Genomic DNA, 20,267 nt, shown 5'->3' with positions numbered 1-20,267 from the left:
TAGAAACGTACTATCAAATCTAAAGGATGCCATTATGGTTAAGGAGCAGAGTCAAGGAAACCATAAAAGGTATAGAACAAATATGTATGGCAAAACATATGCAAATGATGAGACCCTGGAGAGCCGCTGCCGGTCTGAGTAGACAATACTAACTTTGATGGACCAAGCATCTGATTCAGTAGAAGGCAGCTTCATGTGTTTCTGTGATGAAAATAGCCGCTTGCTGGCCAGAAAAAAGTCAAAAATTATTTTTAAAAAACCTTGTGATCCTCCATAGAGTTTCATGGGGCTATGCCTGCTTTGTTGCTGGCGCAAGTTCGCGCCAGCTAAAGGAGGCCATTATGGTTCCCAGGTGTTCCCAGAGTGAAAGGACTTTGGGAGCTGACTAAAGTCAGCTCTGCCCCCTGGGGATGCCTCCTTCGATGCTGGTGTGAGCCTCTGTGCCTGTGAAATGCTGCCACAGTGAAATGCTACCACGGTGGCAGCACTGGCAATTGAGTATGGCGCTGCTGCACAGTTCCTGGTGCTGGCATAAGTGGCCATTTACCAGCATCCATGCCAATTTAGCCAACGCAAGTGGCACACCGGCGCAAGGGTCATGCCGGCTTCTGAGCTGGTTCGCCCCTCCCTTTCAGGACTCCTCTGACCATCAAATAAAGGTGACAAGGGATAACATTCTGGGTGACTTGACAAATTATAAAATAAAAAGGTCTGGATGGCGATACACCTGAGGGATTCATAAACAATTCAAGTGTGAAATTGTTAGTCTTCTAACAAAGTACCAAAGTCTGCTAAATAAAAACTGGTGTTATCTTTGTTAAAATGGGATCCATGAAATAACACCCTAATATCTGTTTCAAGACAAAGTATATCAGAATAAAAATGATACCTAGAAATAATTAGCACGGCTTTTGTAAAGAATGACCTTTGTCAACACTCCTGTGGGATAGAATAGGAAACAGGACTTTCCCCCTTCAAATTGTCTGATCCTGCTGAAACAATTTCATTTTGCCTCAAGTCATTATTAGTGCTACTTAACCATTCTGGCTGAAGTGGTCCAATAGGAAAAGTAACCTCTAGAGACTACATCCCTAGATCATTTGTGAAGGAAAAACACCTTGCACACTTACCTAAAATAGTTAACAGACACAAGATTTTCCAAATACAATGAATTTGTTCTTTAGCTTCTCCAAAACATGAAACAATGCGGCAAGTACTCTAGTACATTCCTTTCTGTGAAATACTGGCAGTGATTACGCCTCTTGCTATTCAGGAGTGCACTACAGACCAGCATACTGGAAAGGCTTATTAAAGAAAACTTTTCCCAGGAAAATCCAGCATATTGCAAGCCCATGGGAAATGTAGTAATGTTGTAGTTACTTAGCCCCAAATGAGCACACTTTATAAAGGCACACTTTATAAGAGGTACACCATATTGGAATTCCAAAATGCTGGTGTTTGAATTCGGATGAATATATGGTCCACAGTGTCGTTTTAAAATAACCTCAGTTTTACTCTATTATTACAGTGTGTTCGCACTCCTTTTCCCTTTCCCCCCACTGTATAGGTTCATGTATTGATGACATATTAATCGCTAAATGATTGGCAGAAATTCATTCCTCTTAACTAAGTACCCTATCTCTAAGGTTTTTATTTCTAGGAGATTATACATAGTGTGTCTGTGTAAAGTGTCATCAAGTTGCAGCCAACTTAAGGAGACCCCAGCAAGGGCTTTGAAGGCAGATGAAAAGCAGATGTGGTTTGCCATTGCCTTCCTCTGCAGAGTCTTCCTTGGTGGTCTCCCTTCCAAGTCCTGACCCTGCTTAGCTTCCCTCCCGTATTATACATTAGACAATGGCTAAAATATTACAAGATCAGAGACGGAGATGTCAAATTTCTAAAAATGCTGAAGACATATAAAATATCCTTCAAGATAACAAACCACAGGATCAGTACCTCTAATACTAACTGAGGGTCAATAGGTTATGATCACCTGCATGACTCAGTTGGCATTTAGGGGACATTAAGGTTGCAGTTCTTTGCCTTCTTTTCTGGCAATAAAACCTACTAAACTCTGTGAGATACTTGTTGTAGGGCTGTTGAAAAAAAATCGTAAAATTTGGATTTGGCAAAACTCGGCCCGTTTTGATTTGGGAAATGCCGAAGTCTGAACTCCCCCGATTCGGATCTGTGGAATTTGGCGCGAGATTCAAAGTTCGGGGGAAAATTCGGCCGAATAAAGCCATTAAAAACACATTCGCGCCATTCCGTGGCTCGGGGGGGAATGTTTTGAGGTAGAAATTCCAAACTTTCAGAGTAGCTTCAGGGGGCCCTTCTTGCAAGAACCCCCACGTTTTGTGACTATTGGGTCAGGGCCCCCCGAGATATGGGGCCCGGAAGGGGTCCCCCCATGATCTGCCCATTGCAATAACGCCATTACAAACACATTCGTGGCTTTCCGCAGCTCCGGGGGGCATTTTTGGAGGTGGAGCTCCCAAACCTTCAGCGTAGCTTGAGGGGACCCTTCTTGCAAGAACCCCCAGGTTTGGTGACGATTGGGGCAGGGGCCCCGAGCTTTGGGGCCCGGAAGGGGTCCCCCCTCCACCCGATGGAATGAATAGAAATATATAGACCGGTTGGACTCGGAGTTTGCAAAACCATGCAAAGCAACACGTGACGTGACCTTGGGAGTTTGCAAGCCATGGAAAGGGACAGAGGCGCTCTAGCTATGTATCAGGAGCAGGTGGGGGTGGAATTTCTCCTTTTGCATCAGACTTGGGAGTTGGGAGTCTCGGGACCGGGCAAATACATTGTTTAAGTCACAATTTGAAAACCAGTTTTAAGTGAGCATCAAAATAGACCTAACCAATCTTATGAATGAGGGAAAACCTGAGGACACACAACTGAAGCCCCCCACCCTCAAACCAGGGAGAGAGAGACGCGAGCGGGCACACACACTCCCAGGCAGAACGGGCAACCCCCCCCCTCAAACCAGTATGGGGCGACTCAAACCCAAACGGGAAAAAAACCAAGGAAGAGGAGGCATGGCCCGGGTGCCGAGCGGAGAGAGACTCGCTAGCTGCCGCACAGACTCAACTTTACACTTTAAAACTTTAAAAGCAGAACACAAACTCCTGCAGAGGCAAGCGGGCGAAAGCCCCCTTTGGCTTCCCCCACCCACCCACAGAAACTGCTCCCCCTCACACATAGACTCTGCTTCCCTCCCACACACACAGGAGAAAAGGTAAAGAGAAAAAAACCCAAAATCAAACTGTGTGGATGTCTTCCATCAGGAGCACGGAGAAGTAAATCTTTAGGCACACACCCCTAGGCAGAATGGGCAAAAGCTCCCTTTGGCTCTCCCCACCCACAGAAACTGCTCCCCCCCACACAGACTCTGCTCCCCCCCCCCACGCACACAGGAAAAAATATAGAGAAAAGCCCCAAAATGGGTCTTACTGTGGATGTCTTCTCAGGAGTAATCCAATACGATTTCATTTATGAACGGGAGGTTTTGCCTTGGATTTGCCGCTCTCTAGAGGCACAGGGTCGTGCCTGCTCGCAATCATTGCAGAGGGTGAATGGGGGGGGACCGCATATCTCGGGGGGCCCTGACCCAATCTTCACAAAAATTGGGGGTTCCTGCAAGAAGGGTCACCTCAAGCTACACTGAAATTTTGGGACCTCTACCTCCAAAAGTCCCCCCCTGAGCCGTGGAAAGGCGCGAGTGTGCTGTAAATGGAATAAAGGTGCACATTAAGGAGGGGGGACCCCTTCCGGGCCCCATATCTCGGGGCCCCCTGACCCAATCTTCACAAAACTTGGGGGTTCTTGCAAGATGGGTCCCCTGAAGCTACGCTGAAAGTTTAGGATTGCAAGAAGGGCCCCCTGAAGCTAAGCTGAAAGTTTGGGATTTCTAGCTCAAAAAATGCCCCCCCCCGGAGCCGCGGAAAGGCGCAAGTGTGCTGTAAATGGACTAAAGATGCACATTAAGGAGGGGGGACCCCTTCCGGGCCCCATATCTTGGGGGCCCTGACCCAATCTTCACAAAACTTGGGGGTTCTTGCAAGAAGGGTCACCTCAAGCTACACTGAAATTTTGGGACCTCTACCTCCAAAAATGCCCCCCTGGAGCCGCAGAAAGGCGCAAATGTGCACACGCACCCCCCACGGGGATCTCTCTCTCACACACAAACTCTTTCTCTTCCAGGACCGCGCAGCAGCTGGGCTCATGCACTCAAAAGCGACTGATTGGCCAGGAGAAGACCCAGCTTGGCCACCATTGGCCGTGGGAGAATGCTGCTTACTGATGGTTATGCTGCTGATTCTGAGCCCCTGAATTTGCCAAATTTATTCGGGGCACCCCGAACTCGCCGAATTTGGCTTGTTTTCCCACCTTTTTTTAAATTCGGTTCCATCCGAACTGAAAACCGCCGAATCGGGGGAAATTCGGCTGTTTTTCAGTTCAGGATGAACCAAATCGACAGCCCTAACTTGTTTTGAATAAACATGTGTATATACACACACAAGCACAAACATTCACTATGCATACTTCATATATATATAACTTAGCATATGCAGCATAGACTTAGAAACATATAGTTGGTGTTTGCTTCTTCCACATTGCTTTTGTTGCAGTCTTTAAAATCAGTTAATGGTAGGGTTCCCAACTGCCTGCTAACGGCGGGCAATCACCCGCTGATTCATGTTACTGCCCACTGTTGCTCAGCTGGTCGGCGGGCAGAAGCAGGCCAGCAGAAGGGGAGAGCGATCTGCATCCCTTGTGTGATGACATCACTTTTGGTTTTATGCAGAAGGACTGGCATCGCACCAAGGGGGTGCTCTAGCCCTCTCCCCAAAAACTCTGTGGAAATCATAGTTGTTTTTTTGGAAATTTTTATTAGATTTTTAGGGTACAAGATAAAACGGGAAAGGAAGGGAAGGAAAGATAAAATAAACATATATTTCTGTGACAAACCACCACATCTGATACTTGACGCACTAACACATTACATTTCTAATCTAAAATTAAAATGTTCATTGTGTTTCTAATCTGAAATCAATATTCCTAATAACCTCAACAATTTATATTTATCTCTGCTATTGATCTCTATATTCTTCATTATCTTCTGTTACAATATTTTATAATACTATATTCTGTACTATAATCAAACTACATTAGATTTCATTAACAACTATTAGGTATCTTACTTATTCAGCTCTTATATTTAGCCCCTTTAATAAAATCTCTGTATTGTATCACAAGTTGCAATATTATATTGACTACAAATTGTCTCTCTATCCAAGTTTGTTGTAGAAAGGTTGCCACTTGTTCCAGAAGTCTTCCAAGGGTCATTTCTTAATTAAACAAGTTAGTTTAGACATCGTAGCAAAGTCCATAAATTTCTGCATCCATTCTGTTTTAGTCGGTACTCTTGGATTTTTCCAGCATGAAGCATATAAGAGTCTCGCTGCTGTTGTGGCATATTGAAAAAATTCTCTTTGTATAGAATTCACTTGTTGAGGAATAATCCCTAATAACATGTATTTAGGGTTTGCTACAAATACTTTGAAAAGGGGCTGTCAAGTGTACGGTGGGTACCAGCAAGGGAGGAAGGGTGGGGTTGGGTTTGCATATTCTTGTATGTGTGAAAAGTACAAGAGTCCAGAAAGCAATCTAACTTTTAAAAGTTTTGTTCATGTAAATGTGTTGAGTGACAGCAAATTACTTTATCCCAACAACCTTTCTATCATTATCTTTCCTTTCATTGCACTCAACCACACTGTTTTGGCACCACTGATAAATATGTGCTCTGAGTAAGCCAAAAATTGGACTTTTCCACTGATATATTTCACCTGTTCAAATTGTGAGGAAAGAAATGTATGGGTGCATGAAAGTAGACAATGGGCATCCTGGGCATATTGCCTTGGATTTCTAAGAATAGAACTGGCTAGGTTGCCGCTATGACTCTGGGCCAGAGTCTCAGCAGGGGAACTGGGGGGGGGGGAAGAAATTAGGCAAAGCTATGTTGTGCCTAGTGAGAAAATCACTGCAAGACCCTGTGTTAGTTTCCTTTCTCTTTCTTCCACGTATTCTTTTCATGTAGAGTTCAGTTCACATTCTACATTATGGATTAATTATATGTTCTGTACTTTATGCTAATAGCCTTCTAAGGTAGAGGATGGGAACTTCCTGTTTGGCTTAAAGAGGGGACAAAGCAAAGATTTATCTCTCTTTTAGAGTGCTATTTAAATTTAAATTCAAATGGATGGGTGGCATGCATCTTTACAAAGAATAGGGAGGCTAGATGGTGTAAATTTCCTGCCTTGTCCATTTTCCCCAGTCCAAGCTAACCCGGTCTAGTCAGATCATGGAAGCTAAGTGGGGTCAGTCCTGGTTAGTACTTGGATGGGAGACCACCAAGAAAATACAGAATTGCTTTGCAGAGGCAGGCAATGGCAAACCATCTGTGTTTGTCTTTTGCCTTGAAAACCTCACAGGGTTGCTAAAAGTCAGCTGTTACTTGATGGCACTTTCCACCACCAAAATCTTTTAGTTGGCTGTTATTCTTGATGAGGACCCTTATTTAAACAGTGCTGAAATGTCAGTTTTTAATTAGTTTGATTTTGGATCACTGTGCAGTTGCTGGAATTTTCTCTTGAGAGGTGAGACACTGAGATGGAGATAGCAGTAGGAGCAACTGTGAGCGAGAAGGGGCTAGTTGTGTGTAGGAATATATTTAATTCATAAATCATTTTTTTCTGCTGTAACTAAGTACAGCAGTTCACCGCTGACATTTCTGCTTTTATCTCATGTCCCTTTGGCAACAATGCCTATCCTATTGATGTCAAGAGTAACTAGGGCAGATGAACACATGAATGCATAAAGCTGCCTTGTGCTGAAATTAGATCATTGGTCTAATAGTTGAGGACAGGCTTATGGTTGAGCGTAGCAATGGCATCACCTCTAGAAATGGCCTCCTTTCCCTTCCCTTACTTTCCCCTCTTGGCCCTTTCCTTTATTTCCTTCTCTTTCCATTCCTCCCCTTTCCCCTTCCTTTTTCTCTCTTCCTTTATGTGTTTCCCTATCCCCGTGTCATTCTGTCTCCATCCTTTGTCTCTCTCTGCCCCCTGACTGAGTCCCATTGATGGTGATCACATATGCATGGCCACCCTGTTACAACATCCTCCCTAAGGTGGAGCAGTTTTGGGTGCCATCAGTATAGGATTTATTAGTCTAGCTCTGATTTTAACGGTCAGGGCACTCTTCTGATCCACCAGACACTCAAACATGGCACAGGTGGAGTTCCAGCGAGTGCTGATGTTGCTGATAAGGTGGTGTTCTGGCACACCTATCAGCATAGCACGTGGATGGCCTTCATACTGCACTAAAGATAACTCATAAGATTCTGATCGTTCTGGGATACTGGAAATCCTAAGTCACAGAAATTTTGTTCATACCATAATCATGAGTTATTGGGCCCAATTTTGTTTTGGTAAACCCAAAATCAGCCGAATACTCATACTAGTAAATATGAGTATACGGTTTATTTCCAGGTTTACCAAAAAAAATCCAGGCCCATTATAGTCTATGGGGATTTTTTTGAAGCTCCTGTGGGGGTATTTTTGGAGGCAGAGTCACCAAATTTGCAGCATGGCTACAAGGTACTCTCCTTAGACAATCACTGAATGGTGAACTTTGGGACAGGGGGGTCCAATTTTATGGGCCAGCAAAGTGGTTGTCCCCATGCTCCAGGCATTTGTGAACCGATCTGTCCATTGGTTTTCAGGTTCAAAGGTTCAGTGTTGCCGAGGACTGGTGGAAAGAGCTGATTGGCAGTCTGGCACCTCAAAGTCAGGGAGCTCCACTCATATTTGGGGTGCATAGCATTATGTACATGCAAATTAGCTTCCAAAGTGAGGAAAACGGCTTAAATGCAAGAAAAATAAGGCACAGAAAACATTTCTTTGGTGTCAATTGACATCCTTTGAACAGTCCTTTACTATAGACATCAAAAATCTGATTTCAAGAGATGGTCACAGTGCAGGGAAACAAAGCCTCTACTTCGGATGACCTTCAGTTTCAGAGTAGGTTATCGGGGTGGTGGTGGATTATATCAGAGACAGCCAACGTCTCAACCATGGGGGCTGTTTGAAGGAGATTGCTCATCTGTGCAGGTGAGGAAGTCTCCTTCGAAAGCCTGTTGGTGTGAGCAGGTGTTGAAGCCAGTTCTTTTTAGCTGGAGGATATATCCCTCCGGATGGGACTTGGTGAGCCCCTTCTTTTAAATAACCCTTATGCTTGATCCAGATTAATCCGCTGAAAGGTGATGGTTGCTCAGACCAAATTGGCTCCGATTACATGACCCTGACCTCAAAACCAGTCAAAAGATAGAAAAATGGGAGAAAGCACAGAGCCGTGCATCTGAACAAAGGCAAACAGCCAAACCCGAAAAAGCTGAATAATTATTATTCAAATAATTATAATTATTATTCAGCTTTTTCGGGAATCACCTATTTGGCTTCCGGCAGATTCCCAGGTTTTGGTATTTGGTCTACCTGAAATCTGAATATTTCTGAAATGGCTAATTTTGGGTTTATTTTCGATTCAGGTATATTGATATGCACAATCCTAGTAATAATACATGAAAGAGTTCGGTGTTTTTAACTTTATATCCAAATATGCTGTTAGTCCTACCTATTGTGACTGTGTGAATGTTTGTGCCCAAATATTATGCTTTCTTTTGTTTGCTACAGAATTTGTTTTCTTCCTTCAACTTTTATTTCTTCTTGCTTCTTTGATGGCAGAAATTAAGATAAATGTGTAATGCTAGCTTAGGGTGCAGCAGTTTGCATCTCAAGTACTGGGTGTGCTTGCAATTTTTATCTGGAAAACAAAGACATTTATATTTTTAAATGACATACATATGCCAAATGGTACAATTTTATATGCTAACTAACTGTGCAAACCTGAAGGGGTGGGCAGAACTGCATAGGATCCAGTGTGACTCCTACACCTGCTTCCGTGCCATCCAAAGTGGCAAAGACACCAGCACAGGGCAACTTACGCTGGCTCCAGGGAGCGACATGGCAGCACGAGAATTGTGCGCCAGATCTGCCTCTTCAGCAGCGTTTTTCCAGTGTGAATGCTTGCACGGACATACAGGGGGGCATTTCTGGGAGTGGAGCTGCCTTTAGGCAACTTCCAAAGCCCTTTCACCCAGGAATGTGCCATTTTGCAGCCGTTGAGTTACACTGGCAAAGTAGGTGGCCTAGCCCCATGAGACTAAATGGGGGAGTTTCATGGGGATTTTTTAAAGTGGGTTTTTTAATTTTCTTTACGGCCTAGGAAGCCTCTCAAGAGGGGATGTGGCTGCACCGTCCCCAGCCATCAACCATCTACCCCCTTTTAGGATTGGGCTGTAAATTATAAATGATGCATTTCATGTTGTTAAATCATTAAAAGAAGTTTAGGTTTTATAGGAAAGTGTATCTTGAATAATTCCATTTTCCCAAAAATTGTGTCCCCTCCCCCAAATAAAAAAAAAGTTATTTTCCCCGTGGGCTCAAAATTTTCAAAGTGTAAATTTCAATGGGAACTCCTTTTATACGTGTTATGGTAAAGGGATTATACAATTTGTTAAGGTTTCTTATTTTCAGAGTCAGTCTTGTCTCACTGTTATACTAATTGCAAGACTAACAAATAATGAAAGTTAGAAATAATTGCATTGCTTGGCAGCCTGCCAAATTTATAACGACCAGATCTGTATCAAATGTTCTGCAGTCATTGCCTGTCTTGCTTTGATAAGGTTGTTTTGATAAGGTTGGACTATCTGCAATTGATGGTTATTTTTTCTAGGCGCAGGGTATTGGCCATTTCAGATGGAATTGAGCACATCGGGGAACTTCGGTGGGAGCTAGCATTGTGTCTTCTGGCTGCCTGGACTATCTGCTATTTTTGCATTTGGAAAGGAACAAAGTCAACTGGAAAGGTAAGAATAATGGATCAGTATATTAGATAAGGTTACAATATTTTGTGATTATGTGTTTAAATGAAAGTTGTGTGTTGTGCTGTCCTATGCACGCTTACTCAGAAGCAAGTTCCATTGAATTCAGTGGAACTGCAACTTAATCCCTAGTAACTATCTTTAGGATTGCATTGTTAGAACTGATTGTCCAGAACACCTAAGTATTTTCTCTCTGTCTCACGCATGCATGTTTATGGTACAGTAGTAATGAGGGAAGAAAGCTGATTATCCTTTGCCCCCTCTCATATAATGCTTCTAAAACAATTATATTGTCAATTATCATTATATTCATATTTGATACTATGGTTGTATTTGCATTGGTTGATAACTGTCCTTGAATTTGATGATCATGTTCTTCTGTGTTTAATCAACATTATTGTTAATATATTCTTTAAGCTTTGCTTATTTAAAACAAATAATGCTAATTTCGGGGAAGATACCATTATTTTAAAAAGTATAAGGTCTTCCTTGAATTCTTAATTTAAGAAGTCATTTTGAACATTTCTCTATCTCATTCTCTTTCTTTCCCTTCCCCCCTCTCCCTCACACATATATTTACATACATATATGGCAGTCTTGTCACATTATAATGTGACCAACAAATGGAACCCTAGCAATAATATGCAGATAGTGGTTGGCTCACTTTTCACTGACTTCCATTTGGTTTTGTAGAACAAAACAATCAGGCTGTAATTTGAGATAAACTTGTAAGAGAGAATCTGCCATGTGCATCAGACACTGCAGTGGCCTTGCATGAGTTCCTACCCCAGTGGTGCCCATGAGATGTGTACCCTTCATTTTCTCCCCTATAAATGAATTTCTGCCTTCGGAGAAGAAGTAATGTACAAAAGCTGTCTACCACTCTTGATGTTGAGTAGTCCAGCCATCATCTGCATCTCGCAGCAATATTCAGGCCCCTTTCACATATACCTTCCTTGTACGATTTATATGAGGTAGGCAAAGCTCTGATAATCTTAGGCTGGTCACTGATCTGATTGCTTTAAATAGTATGAGATCTGATCAAGTTGCCATTCTCTCGTTTGATTCTGAAAAGGCTTTTGACAAAATATACTGGAAATTTCCCTTTGCTACATTGACTAAATTCGGTTTCCCTTTTGAATTTTTGAAGTGGATTAGAATTCTTTATTCCTCTCCCAGATCCAGGATGCTGACTAATGGCATATTTTGTGCACCATTCCCTCTTGAGAGGGGGACTAGACAGGGTTGCCCTCCTTCTCCTTTTATTTTTGATTTATATCTGAAACCTTTGGCTTGTGCCATTAGACAAAATAATAATATTCATGGCTTTGTACATAACTCTTTTGAATTTAAAATTATTCTTTATGCAGATGATCATTTATTATTTATTTTGGAACTTCAGTCTTCTATTCCTGCATGAATTAATATGATTAATACCTTTGGAGACTTGTCTGGATATTCAATTAATTGGACAAAATCTGAGTTGACGCCACTGGGAGACAATATATCAGAGTGTATTTGCCTATGGACATTTTTAGTGGTGCCCAGATGTCATTATTTATCTAAAAATACTGATTCCTAGAAATATTACTCACATGATTATTCTAAATTTGAACAAGTTAATTGCTGATATACAAATCCAGAGACAACTGAATCTCCAACTGGGTAAACCCCTTTATTTAGGCGGAGTGGGCTGCCAGAGTGAAACTTTGACTCCAGCATCTGCCCGTTCAACTACCTCCCCCAGCCCACAACTCCTGTTAGGTTCAGTTTGAACCTCAACAGGCAACTGCTTGTCCTAGGCAGCAGGACCATTGGCGCAAGAAAAGAGGCGAAGGCTCACTCACCGCTGCCGCCTGAGACACCGCCCAGCCCGCGCCTCCCTCTGCTGCCTTCCCCGCTCAGGCAGCAAAGTGGACTCCCGGTAAGATCTGGGAATCCGTGCTTCCATTTGCAACATTTGATGATATCTAAATATGGCCCTGCAGCATTAAGTGTCTATGGTGAGACCACACTTGGAATACTGTATACAGGTGTGGTCACCACACCTAAAAAAGGATATTGCAGAGCTTGAGAAGGTGTGGAAAAGAGCAACCTAAATGATCAGGGGACTAGAGCAACTGCCCTATGAGGAGCGGTTAAAACGTCCCTTTGCTTCTGGAAGCTCTAACTGAATCAAGACAGAAAGCAAAACCTACAATATTTGTTTATAAATATTTGATGTTGATTAATAAATATGAGATACGGAGTCTCAGGAATGAGTGGAATAAGAAGTTAGATCACCCTATTTTGCTAAAGCAGTGGGATATGGCCTTAATGTTTATACCTGCTTTGGTTGAGACATTCAGCAAAAAACTTTAAGAACATAAGAAAGGCCATGCTGGATTAGACCAAGGCCCATCAAGTCCAGCAGTCTGTTCACTCAGTGGCCAACCAGGTGCCTTTATGAAGCCCACAAACAAGACAACTGCAGGAGCACCATCCTGTCTGGGTTTCACAGCACCTAATATATTCATCATGCTCCTCTGATCCTGGAGATAATAGGTATGCATCATAACTAGTATCCATTTTTACTAGTCGCCATAAATACTCCTTTCTTCCATGAACATGTCCACTCCCCTCTTAAAGCCTTCCAAGTCTGCAGCTATCACCACAACCTGGGGCAGGGAGTTTCACAATTTACCTACGCGTTATGTAAAGAAATATTTCCTTTTATCAGTTTTGAATCTCTCACCCTCCAGCTTCAGCAGATGACCCCATGTCCTAGTATTATGAGAGAGGGAGAAAAGCTTCTCCTTGTCCACTCTCTCCAAACCATGCATATTTTTATAGACCTCTATCATGTCTCCCCTTAGCATTTTAACCACTCCTCATAGGGCAGTTGCTCTAGTCCCCTGATCATTTAGGTTGCTCTTTTCCACACCTTCTCAAGCTCTGCAATATCCTTTTTTAGGTGTGGTGACCAGACCTGTACACAGTATTCCAAGTGTGGTCTCACCACAGATTTGTACAAGGGCAGTATGATATCAGCAGTTTTATTCTCTATTCCTTGTCTAATTATGGCCAGTATGGAATTTGCCTTTTTTACAGCATGTTTAGGGTATACTGGATAACACAACAACTCTTTATCAAATGATAAAGTATCTAACTAATGGCATTATAACTCACAGGATGCATCCCTTATAAATATGCTTTGGGCATGTCCAGTCATTTGTTATTTTCCTGTGAAGAAGTTATTATAGCAATTTTGTATTAAAACGTTCATTGGTTTTTGATGATGCTTATGTACTTTTAAACTATCTGCCCATCTCTTGGAGGCTAACCTGTGGTCAATGAAAATGGACCCTCCATGCCCTGTGTGTATGTGTAAAGTGCCATCAAGTCGTAGCCTACTTACGGCAACCCCAACAAGGGGCTTTCAGGGCAAGTGAGAAGCAGAGGTGGTTTGCCAATTGCCTTCCTCTGCAGAGTCTTCGTTGGAGGACTCCCTTCCAAGTACTGACCCTGCTTAGCTTCTGTGATCTGATGAAATCTGGCTATACCATGCTGCCTCCCCTCCCCTCCATGCCCTTACTACAGCTAGAAGACTTGTATTACAACAATAGAAAGATAATGCTCACCTCCAGTAAATCAGTGGATTCAGGACCTTAGAATATTTGAACACATTACATATAAACGACAATTGCGTGTGGATTTATTTTGAGATAATTGGAAATCTTTTATAGAAACATATGTGTAGATCTGCCACCAGTGTTATAGTTTTGGCTCTATGTACACTTTTTTTTAGTTTTATTTAGTTGCTGGTGTTTGAGGTTTTTCCCTTGATTTTTTCTGTTTTTTTAAACAAAAGAAATAAAAATATATTTTGCTCGTCAGAATGACAAGAAATTTACTAAAGAATGTGATATTAGTTGGGAGATCACATTTCCTTGTATCCAGAGATATGCTGGTCAAACAGAAAAAACTAAACAGAGGGGGGAAAGTATTATTATAATTTTGACAATTAAAGTGCTTGTTCCTATGGGAGGCCTAATCTTTACTGGAAAGAGTGCAAGGACAGTATTTAGAGGAAATATTAAAACTACTAAAGTTTGGAGTGTGTAGGTGTGCGTATGGTTGATGGCTCTAGGAACAGTAGAGGAATTTTCTGCTTGTAGATGAAAAATCCATGCTATGAAGGAGTGATTTTGCTTTGCCCACAACAGTATGTTTCATTAATTCATGATGTTTGACTGCCAATAGGTGAGGAGGGAAAGGCCTCATATATTGATCCCCATAGCTGGGGATCAGTCATAAATTAGCAGGGAAAATGCTTAAATAGCCTCAGGGAAAAGAGTTCATATCTCTGCTTTTGTTGGTTTACCCACACACAGCATAATACATTCTCTATGCCACCTCTGTATCTTTCTCTGTTACAGAAATCCATTTCATATGGGAAAATGATCAAAGAGAAGTTGACCTATTTTGAGACAGGAGAGCTGCATTTTAAACTTGCCTCATGCAAAACTACTCAACATTTTTTTTAAAAAAACAAACCCTCTTTTGATAAGTAGAAAGGAAGGTGATGCTGTATTTTATATGGTGTAGACAAATATGTACAGGATTAGGGCAACTGCAGGAAGTATAAAGATCCTTGAAAACATAAGGAGCCATTTTACAGCTTGACAATTCTTCAGTTTGCTAAGGAGTTCTTTAGATATAGGTGAGACGCGCAGAGATCTGTGCTAAAACAAATATTTACCTGTATTCAATGAATTTGCACACAGGTCGGTGAATTTCCAGAATTCAAAGCTAGTGAATTTTAGTGTTAATTTTGGATTGTTCCTGCATTCATCTTAAAAATTGAAATGTAACGGTAGGTGCATTTTCTCCTATAACAACACAGCCTCTTGATGAACATAAGAAGTCAGCTATGTGGACTACACAGTACTGGTCCTACACTGGTCCATCTTAGCCAAATGGACCAAATTTGAGGCAGCCCATATCTAAACCAGGCTCAGAATTAGGATATTGAAAATACTTTCAAGTACTGCATCAAATTTTTGACCACCAGTTATATTAAAAATTGCTGTTTGAATATGACTTGGTAAAATTGATAGTGTGTGTGTGTGCTATTAAGACAAAAAGCCAGTCTTTCCCTTCCCCTTAGATGCTCTTGCCAGATGCCCTGCTTCCTAACTTCTACTCCATCAACAAATGGATAAAGTTCCATCACCATGTCATGTGGAAGTTACTCCTGTTCCTGACAGAAGAAGCTTGCAATTTGGATTGCCAGCTGTCTCAAGGACAGGAGTAGAGGGTTTAAACTGCTGATAGTGCAGAAGTTCAGAGTCCCACTGGAAATCCTTCCACTTTTCCTCTACCTTCACCAAACTTATCTGGATTTGAGGGTAGTGATAGGGAGGGCTCGTGATGAAACTTTCATTATACCCTAGAGCATGTGCAGTAGGAAGCATGTAAGGTATAGCTCCCATGAATGTGAGATCTTGAGTTATTGAGTTATTGATCTTGGGCCAGACTAAACATTCTTTTTTAAATACAAGTTTCCCACAGCCATGTGAAAACCATGCCAGGGGAGTTATTTTCTGATTTTGCTTCTCCTCATGGGGTATCTGTGCAAGTGGAGCAGCAAAAGCAGGGAAATCACTCTCCCCCAGCATAGTTTTTAAGTGGGAAGATGACTTGGGGGGGAGTCCAGGACTCTTCCTCCCCCTCCCTGGGTGGCAACTTTCTGAGCCCAGTTGGGCTCTCATTTTTTAAAAGAAGCCATTCCTTGCAGCTGCTGTGCGGCTGCAGAGAACACAAGTTGGGTCTAGGGGAGAGTTTGGCCCTGTGGGAACTACATCCTGTATCTCTTGTCAGCCTTAGCTACTATCCTGAGCATGTCAGAATACCCTGGAATGCTGGGTACCTTGGAATTCCCATTGAAACCTTACTATGAAATTTTGGGAGTTGAATGATTTCATGGAATTCTGGGGTGTATCATTATATCTAATAGACCAATTGTTGGCCTCCATTCCAGTCATATGAAATCAGGCTACCCCCAAAGTAGTTGCTGTCTGTGTATTCGTAGAATGCTTATAGGTATGTAGGAAAGTATGACTTCATAAATTAGTTGAAGGAAATAATGGATAGCAAGCTGATGTTCTGGAAGAGATTACTCTGCCCACTTTGGGTGCAGTTACATTGGTTCTCGCCAAGAGCTTAGGGATGCTTTTCAATCCAGCTTTGTTGTTTTTCAGAAGAAAGTTTGTGTGGCAGTGAAGAAATCTTTTTTTCTTCTGTATCAGGCACATATATTATCTTCCCTGCTGGTTTCAGTTGACCTGGCCCCATTGATTCATGCCATTGTAATCTCAAGGCTAGATTACTGTAATGTGCTCTATTTGGGGCTGCCTTTGAAGATGTCTTGGAAACTTCAGCTAGTGCAAAATACTAGCTGGTTAAACATGTAATTCCTGCTCTGGAACATCTGTATCGACCATGTTAGTTTATGGGCCCAATTCAAAGTATTGGGATTGACTTTTAAAACCCTTTTTGGCCTGGGACCAACATGAGCCAGCATGGTATAGAGGTTAAGAGCGGTGGACTCTAATCTGGTGAAGCGGGTTGGTTTCCCCACTGTTACATATGAAGCCTGCTGGGTGACCTTGGGCTAGTCACAGTTCTCTCTGAACTCTCTCCGTCCCACCTACCTCACATGGTGTCTGTCGTGGGGAGAGGAAGGGAAGCAAATTGTCAGCTAGTTTGGTTCTTCTTTAAAAGGTTAGAGAAAGTTGGCATATAAAAACCAACTCTTCTTCTTCCTCTTCTTCTAGGGCTGCCTCTCCTTATATAAACTGTGCTCCTACTAAACATGCCTTTATATAAGGCTGTAAGAACACCTTAAGGGATGTGGAATGTTATAATATAGCCCCATCTCATCAGATCTTGGAAGCTAAGCAGGTTCAGTACTTGGATGGGGACTACCCAGGAAGACTTTGCAGAGGAAGGCAATAGCAAACCACTTCCGCTTAATCACTTGCCTTGAAAACCCTATGGGGTCGCCATAAATCGGCTGCCACAATGGCACTTTACATGTACAAGAACACCTGCAGTCTGAGCATGATCTTCTCAGTGGAAGTACCATTACTGTGAAATGCCTACCAGAGAGATCCTTTCCTTACTAGAATTTAGGACGTGATGCAAGCTGTAGCTTTTCAGCATTTGGTAGTTAGGGACTATACGTAGCATGATTCTCTAGATTTGTGTTGTTGAACAGGAAGGATTGCTTTATCTGTATCCATTCTTTTATGAAATTGTCAACCATTTTGAGTCCTATAAGGGAGAAAGTGCAGTATATAAAATTTAAAACATTAAATAAAATGTGCTTGCCATGAATCTACTGCCCATCAATTTCACTGAATGCCGACAAATTCTAGCATTTTGGCAGTACAAAAGTTCTCTGTATCCACTATACATCATTTTGTACAGCTCATCTTACCTTCATTACCCTGTTCTAAACTGAAAATCTGCAAACTCTAGCCTCATAGGAAAGGCATTCTTACTCAGTCATTTTGGTTACCCTTTTCAGCACCTTTGGCAGCTCTGTGATATCCTTTTTTGAGATAGGCCTATCAGAGCTCTACTAAGGATTCTGAACATGTTCGCAACATATTGTATAAACAAAGGCATTAAAATACAGGCCATTTATTTTCATTCCCTTCCTAAATGTTTAGCACTGAATTTACTTTTTTTCCACAGCTACCACATACAGAGCCAACATTTTCACTGAACAATCTTCTACAACACTGAGCTGTGTTTCCTGGTCAGCACCCCCATTTCACACTCTTTCAGTATACATTTAAATTTAGTGGGTTGGATTCCATCAAACACATCCATATGTGTGTGTTGGGAGAGTTTTATCAATTTCCCCTCCCGTCAGTTTCCTTCCAGCAGTCCTCCAACTTTCCCCCTCATGGCGTTCCTGGGGTTCCCCCATTCTCTAGGAGCAGCATTTTAGGGGACAGTTTGGGCTGCAGCAGGAAGGGGAGTAAGAAAATCGTGCTTATGGGCAGAAATCATACCATCCATGGTACATTTCAGGCAAGTTTCTGTTGTTGTTGGCTTACTGTGCATTCATTTACATTGAACCTCATCTGTCAGTTTTTTGTCCATTCACCTAATTTGTACAGGCTTTCTTGAACGTCCTAACAAAGCAATGAGGGGAGCAAAACAAGGTGAAAAGTGGTGAGGTTGCAGGGAAAGGGAGAGTGATAAGCATCCAAGGGGCAGGAAAAGGGGAAACACAAAGCAGCAAGAGGGCAGAGAAAATGGGAGATGGAGAAAGTAGGAATGAAAAGGTGCAAGGGGGGAATAAAAGACAAAATGAAAAATGGTGAGTGATGGAAAATGGGGACAAAAAGCAGTGAGTGGGCATGAAAAAGGGGAAGTGAAAGGCAGAAAGGGCTTTGGGGGCATAATAAATTGGTACTGGGGCAGATGGGATTTTCCTCCCCCATGAATCTCACCGGTCCCCTCTTGTAATTTTGCATGTAATCACATTTTCCACTAATTTAGCTGCAATAGACTCATTCCTGAGTTCATTCCTGAGCTTTGTGGTGGCCGGGGATGGTGTAGCCATGGTGCCACTTCCAAAGTGGTTTCCGGGCCGCTGAAAGGCTTAAAACAGCTTTTTAAAAATTAGGAAACTAGGACATTAGGAATCTGGGGCATTTTTCCCCACTGAAAACAGTGAAGCCGCGCCATGAAAAGCCTAGTGGTGGAGGGGGCATTCCTGGGCTGGAGGGGCTTAGGAAGCTAACATCAGTTCCACCCCCAGGAATGCCCCCCATGCTGGAGCTGCATTTCTCTTCTGGGATTGAGGTCCTGGAGAGACTGGTGGCGGGGAGCAGCGTGCACCTCTGCAGCGCCCAGGCGCTGATGGAACTGCTCCCACCGTCAGCGTGTCTCTTATCACAGAATAAGAGTACTTACGCTGGTGGCGGGGTCACACTGCCTCCAAAGAACTTTCAGCCCATTTCTCAGGAATGGGTTGTTAAATCACCTGTAATTTTCCATATCCCCCTTAGATCTCCTTTTTAAAAATAGGCATTATGTTTGCTGTTTTCCAGTACTCTAGCAGCAACGTTGATTTTGCTGCTAAATTGTATATGATTGTTAAGCGATTAACAAGTTCACATTTGAGGTAGTTATAAACCCTTTGGTGTGTCTTGTCTGAAACTAGTGGTTTTCCCACCAACTTACATTTCTTTCTTTCTTTTTAGAGTCTGTACAACTTCTTGTTTTCCTCATTCGGGTACAGTTTCAATTTTTAAAGAAAGCCTTCTTGCTTTTTATGGCTTCCTTTACTTTGTTGCTTAATACTGCTGGCAAAATCCCCTAGGTTGGGTTCAGATAATAGGGGAAAAAATTGAAAATATCTTGATTTTTTTGAAACCCAATTCCAAATTCATTTCAGACCACCTGTTCTCCTGGTGCTTATTGGGAGTGCAGTAGGTAGAATCTGTCCCCTCAGTCCTTCCATAAATTCAATTGCCCGGAGAATCCCATCCCTCAGTTCCCCTATAAGTATCCAAACTTCCTAACTGGCTGATACTGTAGTACAATCCAAGTTAGAGAATTATTCTGAAAATTGTATTGTTTACATTCATATTCTGAACCAGCAAATTCTGAAACCTGAGTTACATGGTAGTAAAGCCCTTTTAGGATGAACTAGCTACAAAAATAAGCTGCAGCTAGAATTTCTGAAATATAGGGCGAAAACACACCGTCGCTTTAGCCTCCTTTCTTCCCTGTTCCAGCCAGGATTGAGCCAGGATTCGTGCGTTCGATCCTGGCTGAATCCTGGCTGGAACAGGGAAGAAAGGAGGCTAAAGCGACCATGCGTTTTCGCCCATAGAGCCTAGAAGTCTAAAGGAATGCTGAGATTACATTTGAACAATGGTCTGGTCCAAGTAAAAGATAGAAAAGATAGGAAATAAAGACCTCTTTTTTCAGCTCCTGTAGTCCAAAGATTATTAATTACCATTGGCATATACTGCTTTGCACATTACTTAGCGCTCATATTTGCTGTTTTTTTACAGCAGAGTTGTGCCCCTGTTTGCCACAACCAGAAGAAATCCACCGACTTCACTCTTTCAGTATTCTGCGGTCTGTGCATATTGCACTCCTCCCAATCCCTTACAACCCACTGCTGAACAATATGCAGTATTCAGGTCACTACTTTATGTAGCCTACCTCTCTGGCAGAGGAGAGGTTT

General features: G+C 42.3%; 1 protein-coding gene across 1 annotated transcript in view; it reads left to right on the top strand.

Moving 5' to 3' along the window:
* Positions 1-20,267, top strand: part of SLC6A11 (solute carrier family 6 member 11) — a 116,124-nt gene that overhangs the window by 19,252 nt on the left and 76,605 nt on the right. The window contains exon 5 of the mRNA XM_056856495.1: positions 9,859-9,991. Within this exon, the coding sequence (XP_056712473.1) occupies positions 9,859-9,991 (133 nt within the window). The remainder of the gene's footprint in view (positions 1-9,858; positions 9,992-20,267) is intronic.

The sequence above is a fragment of the Euleptes europaea genome, chromosome 1, assembly GCF_029931775.1.
Source record: "Euleptes europaea isolate rEulEur1 chromosome 1, rEulEur1.hap1, whole genome shotgun sequence".
Lineage (NCBI taxonomy): Eukaryota > Metazoa > Chordata > Lepidosauria > Squamata > Sphaerodactylidae > Euleptes > Euleptes europaea.
The sequence above is the reverse complement of the archived record's forward strand: the minus strand, read 5'-3'. Positions and strand labels throughout refer to the sequence as shown.